Genomic DNA, 8076 nt, shown 5'->3' with positions numbered 1-8076 from the left:
GCTGTGGGCCCCACTGTGCAGTGTTTGCATGACTCTCAGGTCCCCCAGCTGTGGGCCCCACTGTGCAGGGTTTACAGAACTCCTCAGACCTTGCTGTTATGGTTGACACTGTGCATTGCATGTGCAGATATTCCTTCAGTTCACTATTTTGCAGTCCATGTTTGAAATTCAATAGCAAACAATGCCAATAACATACAATTGTCAGATTTTTTTCCAAAACTTTATTTACCAGTGCATGTTAGACAGGACTGGAACTTCAGATACAGGTTAAGTTGTGGGTCCTGAGTCAGCACCATGCCAGTTTATGGCACTGCCTCTTTCTATATTTGATGAAGGCTTGGGTAAATGGACATAGATAGAGCTCCTCAGTAAGAATTATTAAGTTTTAAAAATAATCTGATTAGTAGTTTTGAAAATCAACCTAAATAAATTATAGTTTTATTGTTTTAGTTTTACTACCTCAGTAGGAAAAACAAAATAAATAAAAGTTTAAAAAACAAAATTGAACACTAATGATTTTTTAAAAGTGATTTTCTGTAACATATCTAATTCTATTTAGTGTTGCAAATGGATGCTCATGGGTGAATGTATCTTAAAATCCTGTATTTATGCTTATGGAGTTATTCACTCTAAACCTAGAACAGCACCAGTATCTTTAGAGGGCTCCTTCAACCCCTGTGCTGAAAATGTGCACATCTTCTCTACACAATACTTCATTTGTTCATGTATGCACTTGGCTTTCAGCTACCGCATTCAAACTTATACTGTAACGGCGAGACAGGCTTTTTCTGGCAGTTACTCTAAGAATGTTTTTTATATTATTTTATCAAAACTTTGATTCATTCTTCTTCCTTTTTTCCACTTAAATTTGAGCTAGTAATTAAATGCTGCTGTAGAGTTCTTGGTTTTGTGTTTTGTGCTGACAATTGGTTAATCTATGCTTTCACACACGGGAGTCTAATACTAATTAGGAAATACAGATGGTTCTGCTCCCATCATACTTAGAACTTATTTATCCATTTGTGCTTGTAAAGAGTCTCTCTGGCTACTTAACATTCAGAATGTATGCCTGAAAGAGTGCCTGTTTGGCAGAAGAAAATAAATTAGTCAGAGAATTGATATGTGTAAATATCTGATGCTTAGAATCCTGAGTAACAACTTTCAAGATGTCTTGTGCATTCCTATACTGGACTTTGAAGAGAATACCACTACTGACCCTATCAATCTTATTTGAGAAATAAAAATTTTATAGTCAATTTTTATTTATTAGTAAATGTCATCATAGTAGGCAAACTTAATGGAAATGCTACGTACTTTAAAATATCCTATAAATTTATTTAAATTCTCTCTGGTGTTCACTTAATGCACCATTTATAGCTTGCTGTTTGGTTCTATATTTTTTTCAAATTTTTGGCTAAAAGCTGAAAATTGAAGGGCTTAAATACATGATACATGGCTGTCTCTTTCTAGGGAGGTGCAGAACATAACATCCCGGTTGTCGTTTCCAAAATCTCCAAGGAGCAAAGAGGTAATGTAGTTATGTAACCCTGTAGTGCCCAGCTCTCTGTAAGTCTTGTGGTTGGTATGCGAATGGCTTCCCTGGATCCCCAGCCTCAGGCACGGAGAGGCTAAATCTGATTCTCTAGATCTCCTGGATTCCCTACCTGACAGAAAGGGGAAGGTGGTAGACTCTATCCAACAGTCCAAATGACCAGTTCACAGCTTCTGAACTGTTCATAAGGGCAAAAAAAAAAAAAAAAAAACCGAAAAAAAAAACGAGTTACATTTCATGGAACAATCTAGATTTAATAATTTTTCTCAATTCTAGTCACTTCCTGTGGAGGTTCATCTAAATAAAATACATGATGAATATGCAAATCAAGCTTTTATTGACAATCAGAGAAACAACATATTATTTCCCAAAACGTGTGAAACTGACAGATTGAAAGTCTATATCACAAGTATTTTCAGAGATATAATAAATGCATAAAGAAAATTAATCACCCATTAAGAAGAGTGATCAATTTTCAATAAATGTGCATACATACATACATACATAAACACACATATATGTACACACACACACACACATATATATATACACACACAAATACATATATTTATGTCTTTGAGAATTCTGTACAACATGTTTTGGTCGTATTCATACTCTTTCCTCCTCCACTCTTCCCAGACAGTAACTCTTGAGAAGCCAACCATGCTCCAGTGGAAAGCCGCACATCCAAGAATATTTGGGCAGCACATATTGGCCTTGGTGCAAAAGAAAACTCACAAAATAGGGAGGGCAGTGACCATGTTTTAGTACTAAGAACTGCTAGACCAAATGGAAACGTCTGCCTATTTCAGTAACTGAAAAGAACTATATCATATTATTGAGTTCCTATTCTTTGTGGATCATACAAAATGCTAACCATCTAAAATATTCATAGTTTGTTTACAATTTTACCCTTAATTAAAAAAGTAAAAGGCTTTGTTTATTTGAGAAATACCAAGGTGTATTCAATTGTTCTCATTCGCAGCAGAGCTGTCTGGACTGCTTTTCATTGGGGATGCAATTTTACAGGTACGCATTTCATTATCATCTATGTGGATGCAAAGGAAAGCCAGTTTACAATACACTATGTGGAACTGAGCATTGCCTTTCATTGCAGATAAATGGAATTAATGTGAGGAAATGCAGACACGAAGAGGTGGTGAGTTTACTTTTTTCTAATGCTGTCATTTCTCACCTTCAAGTATAGCTTTGATGAATTGCTAAAACCACAATCTTGTTAATTATGAAGGTATAAAATTACATAGCATCTTACTGATCTGTCAGAGGCCTTACAATCTGTTTTGGCACTTAGAAATACAATTAAAGGTACTGTCACAATGAAATGTATTTTAAGGCGAACTGCTTAAAGTTTCCAAATGCTTGAAAGTTTATGACAAAAGAATTGATTGCTGAAAAATTTTAATAGCAGTAGGGGCAAATGGAAATGCACATAAATGTGTGTGTGTGTGTGTGTGTGTGTGTGTGTGTGTGTACAGTGGGATGTAAAGGAGAAGGGAGTGACAGTGAAGGAAGAAGAATTTACCAAAAATTTCACTGTGGCATTTTCCTGAATATTTTTAGACGTACAGACCAAATACAAACATTCTAACTCAGAGAGCTGGGGACATAGAAGTTGAATTTCAACAACTGTTATAAGTGATTAAACTGTAAATGTCTTCTAGTCCATACTTTAATGGGAAGGTTAAAGAGCATCTGTTGCAGATAATGAAATGACCTTACAAAACTGAACAAGGGTTAGACATTTGGGAAAATATTGATAAAATTGACTAAACATTATGGAGAAGTCACTGAATTGTGTACTATTTCCTATTGGAAGAGATAAAGAAAAGCTAAATTTCAGATATATTCAAGGATAAAAAAGAAGTTATTTTGATGTATTTATACGTTTAAAATCTTAGAAAGAAAGCTGCAAGTGTCTGTGGAAAAATTTCCATTTCACATATAGTTCTGCTTGCAGAGAGCTGGGCATCATGATCTGCTATTATTTACCAAAGACTTTGCAGTTAGAAAAGCATATTCAGGTTATTCTCTTGGTACTATGTGTTGAAAATCCTGTACAATCCTTGGGCTTCCTGTAAATCTGTGTGGAGCAATGCTATATATCAGGGGACAATTTTCAGCAGCTGAGAGACCAGTACAGTTCCTGTTCTGCAGATCTCAACCACATAAGCAAGGGAACTTTATTTTCAGTCTTGCAACTCATTATCAATAAAGAAAAAAATAAAGTGTGTTCGCTTTTCAAACCACATGCTGTTAGTTGAAATCACACTTGTGGTTTGTTCTTCAAAGGCAGACAGTTTGCTTAGGCCAACTGTGCTAGAGCTATGATTAAATAGATAAGCATAGGATGAAAGACTAATAGTAATAGCCTAATGTATGATGGTATATATTCTACTCCTAAGGAAAACTGTGTAATTAGTAAACATTTATAATTACACACAGTTATTCCTAACAAAGACATAGAGAAGCTTAATTTTATTGGCTTTGAAATATATGTACCTTCTGTTGTTTTATGTTGTTGGTGGTGGTGATTTTGTTGTTGTTTTTTATTGTTTTTTGATTGTTTGCTTTGTTTTTGAGACAGTCTCTCTGCATAGTCCTGGCTGTCCTGAAACTCACTTTATAGATCAGGATGGGCTTGAACCCACAGAAATTTATACGCCTCTGCCTCCTGAATACTGGGATTAAAGGTGTACATCACAACATCCATCTATGGTCAAGCTTTTTTTTAAATTCTAATCTTTGCATTTCAAAGGCAATTAGATATTGTCCTTCTGTTTAATGCTTTTGTGATTGTATACTACCTCAGAGAAACTGAGCTTTTGAATGCACGTTGAAGAACTGCATTCATGTACATGTGCCAAAATGAACAGAGCTCAAATGATATAAGTAATTATGGATTATTATACTCATATAAATACTCTTTCTAGAGTTCCAGTTTCAAAAATAAATAAATTGAACTGGCATGACAACACACTGTTTTGAAGGAGGATTTCTTCTGTTAGTCTCTGGTACTATTAGAAATCATTTATTCTGTCCCTCTGGAAAAACAGTCATTCTGTGGAGGATTTGCTGGCAGACCTTTTCTGTGTTTGACTTGCAGATTAGGTTCTGTCTCAAGGAATCCTACACTGTTAACTGGGATCACTCAGTAGATTCTTTAGCTGAATATGTTAAATGAGCTCACAGAAGCATCTATGTTTCTTATAATACCACATTGGGCTTAAATAAGCCAGATTTGAGCTTCATATTTTGCCCAGGGCCTACTTTTCTACTTGAAGCCTGGAGTAAAGATACCTGAAGAAGGAAAAATGTAGTTTTTCACTAAAAATTTTAGAACTAGTGTGTGATGCCAATTTGAGGAGTGTGAAATGATATGTACACTGGGCACTAAATCCCAAAAGCAGCTGTGTACAGACCCTGGCTAGACTGCTTGGTGCTGATGCAGATTCAGCTGAATCAGTTTACCGTGTCTGTGTTTCTGTCATTCATCAGCAAGAATGAACTGATGCTTATTGCCATGAGACCCAAATGATATAACGCACAATTCTTCTAACCCACATCAGCACAGAGAAAACAACATTTTCCACATTCTGGCTCTACACATGCTTACGCACACACAAATGTATGATGTATGCATGTATGATGAATGTATGTATGTATGTATGCATATGTATACTATTTCAATTGATTCCAGTCAGAAATCAATGTGAGCATTCATAGCCTTTTGAGAAATGAGGATCTTTTTCATCTTATTAGAACTTCCTTTTCATATCTGATGTCCCATTTTCTTCATGTCTGCAGGGATTCATGCATCTGGGGCCACAAGGGAATGAAGAAAAGACAAACATACAGAGACAGAACAGCTGGGGTTGGGTGGACAGGTCTCTATAGCCCTGGAAACTAAAGTGTGATTATGGCATGTTACTGAACAAAGAAATGGAGTTTATCACTGCACAGCTGACAAAGAGTCAGGTTTATTCCAGTTTCGTTTTGAAGGAGCAACATCTGGGGGAGAAAAGCTATGGTAGGAATTCTTTGCATACACTGTCAAGATTCACATTCGGAGAAGAGAAAGTATTTTCAATCCACTTGAGCCTAATCTGGGGAGGCCTTGGTACTTAGATGAGGCTGAGGACTTACGGCCCTTCCTATGTCTGTGCACATGTCAACAGCGCACTCATTGCCTCACTTGATTTAGACACTGGTGTGAACATGATTTGTCACATTTATGTTTTTCCCCATACTACTAGAAGTCTCTAACTCTACAGGTTTTCTTTTTTTCAAAGAGAACTGCATCTATTGTCTTTGCTATGCTAAAATTTCTGCAACTGGCCCAGGAATGTTGGCACAATACTTAATTCAAGTACTTAAAAGACAGAGGAAGATGGATCTCTGTGAGTTCAAAGCCAGCCTGGTCTATGTAGCAATTTCCAAACCAGCTTTGACTATTCAATAAAATTTTATCAAACAGCAACAATTTTTTGTACATGGAAAAGCAAAACCAAACAAAGAAAAGAACCAAAATTAGCCCTGTCTATCTGCCAAAGAACTCTAGCCACATTAAACTCATTGGTACCTTTACACCCAGCTTTCCAATATAACTTTCTTAATAAGATCACAGAGCAGAAATTGATGCAATGTACTGTATGAATAACACTGTCACTGAGTCCTTTGTGGTTCTATCCTGAGAACAACACTATGTTGACTCAAGCCTGATGCATACATGAACATTTTCTCTTGTTTTGTTTTGTTTTATAGAATTTGGTAGTTAAGAAAGTATGCAAAGCATTGGAGAAAAGTATTAGGAAGAAGATATAAAAATACTGTTGTCTCACAGTAATCTTCATAATGTAAAAGTGAGGTACTATTCATACCTATTAATTGTGAAGAAGAGTACCCCCAAGATACCCAATAAAACCAAATATGGACTAGAAATTAATATCAGGAAAAAAAGCAAGTTGATTAGAAGTGTCCTAGTACCATTTTATTTATTTTATGTTTAATTTTTCTTTTAGTTTGCATGTAAATGGGTGTTTTGCCTGTGTAATATTAAAAAACAATCCAGGCTAATGCCGGCTAGGCATTGGCTGGCAGTCTTGGTCTGTTCCCAGCTCAGTACTGAATCCGAGACTTCATGGTTTTCCTAGCCAAGACCTCTCCAGATCTCTGAGATAGCTTTCTCCTCCCAGTGGCTGGCTGCTACCAAACCCACTCAGCACCCCCAAATTTCCTTGCCTAGCTGGGGTGCACTCTGGCAAACCCACGCTCTGCCACTGTTACTTTTTTCTGGAGCTCAGTAGAATCACCACCAGGTGGAGAACACCAGACAATCTTAGTTTAGAATCAAGACAACACAATTATTACATGATTATTAAATGAGAAATTATTCTATAACTTGAAATTCAAGTAATATATCTTAATTCTAAATTTGTGATATTTGATAAAATTCTAGAAACAAACTTTATAATTCTTACGAGAAACTAAAATTTTGTCTTAAATGGTATATTTAAGATGCATTAAAATGACACATTTTTATAGGAGAAACAAGTATTTTAAAAACTAATACAAGGTGTTCGGGCTTTCGCCGTCCCCGCACCCGCACCGCAGCCCTGCCCCGCAGCCCTGCCCCGCAGCCTGCAGCACCCCAGCTAGCCTCCAGGAGCCTCCGGCCTGCCACGGCCATGCCCCGCGTCTACATAGGACGCCTGAGCTACAACGTCCGCGAGAAGGACATCCAGGGACATCCAGCGCTTTTTCAGCGGCTACGGCCGCCTCCTGGAAATCGACCTCAAAAATGGGTACAGCTTCGTGGAGTTCGAGGACTCCCGGGATGCAGACGACACCGTTTACGAGCTGAACAGCAAGGAGCTGTGCAGCGAGCGCGTGATCGTAGAGCACGACCAGGGCCCGCGACTGCGATGGCTATAGCTACAGAAGCCGTGGTGGAGGTGGATATAGCAGTCGGAGAACTGGCAGAGAAAAATATGGACCACCTGTTCGTATAGAATACAGGCTTGTTGTAGAAAATCTGTCTAGTTGTTGCAGTTGGCAAGACTTAAAGGATTTCCTGCGGCAAGCAGAAGTGACTTATGCAGATGCTCACAAAGAACAGACAAATAAGGGTGTAATTGAATTTAGATCCTACTCTGACATGAAACGTGCGTTGGATAAACTGGATGGCACAGAAATAAATGGCAGAAATATTAGGCATATTGAAGATAAGCCATGAACAAGCCATAGGCGCTTTTACTCTGGAAGTAGATCCAGATCTCGGCCTAGAAGAAGATCTTGGAGTAGGAGTCGAAGAAGCAGCCGCAGCAGATCTCGAAGTATCTCAAAAAGTCGCTCCAGGTCTCGGAGCAAAGGTTGATCCCGATCCCCTCAAAAGGCAGGAAATCCAGATCAAAGAGCAAATCTAAGCCCAAGTCTGATGGGGTTCCCATTCACACTCAAGAAGCAGATCTAAGGATAAGTATGGGAAGTCACGAAGTAGGTCACGT

The 8076-nt window shown here is 37.8% G+C and overlaps 1 protein-coding gene and 1 pseudogene across 11 annotated transcripts in view; both read left to right on the top strand.

Annotated features, from left to right (window-relative positions):
* The window catches only part of Sntg1 (syntrophin gamma 1), a 713733-nt gene that overhangs the window by 479129 nt on the left and 226528 nt on the right, over positions 1 to 8076 (top strand). For 8 of the 10 annotated variants that reach the window (XM_031366794.1, XM_031366792.1, XM_031366795.1 and 5 more), the window contains 3 exons: positions 1471 to 1528; positions 2538 to 2581; positions 2670 to 2711. In XM_031366794.1, the coding sequence (XP_031222654.1) occupies positions 1471 to 1528; positions 2538 to 2581; positions 2670 to 2711 (144 nt within the window). Of the gene's footprint in view, positions 1 to 1470; positions 1529 to 2537; positions 2582 to 2669; positions 2712 to 8076 lie in introns of those variants that run through there. The other 2 variants (XM_031366797.1, XM_031366800.1) reach the window with 2 other exon arrangements.
* LOC116088146 lies at positions 6459 to 7925 on the top strand (annotated as a pseudogene). The gene has a single exon (XR_004117787.1). The product of XR_004117787.1 is annotated as a serine/arginine-rich splicing factor 6 pseudogene (transcript).

The sequence above is a fragment of the Mastomys coucha genome, unplaced genomic scaffold (assembly GCF_008632895.1).
Source record: "Mastomys coucha isolate ucsf_1 unplaced genomic scaffold, UCSF_Mcou_1 pScaffold14, whole genome shotgun sequence".
NCBI lineage: Eukaryota > Metazoa > Chordata > Mammalia > Rodentia > Muridae > Mastomys > Mastomys coucha.
The sequence above is the reverse complement of the archived record's forward strand: the minus strand, read 5'-3'. Positions and strand labels throughout refer to the sequence as shown.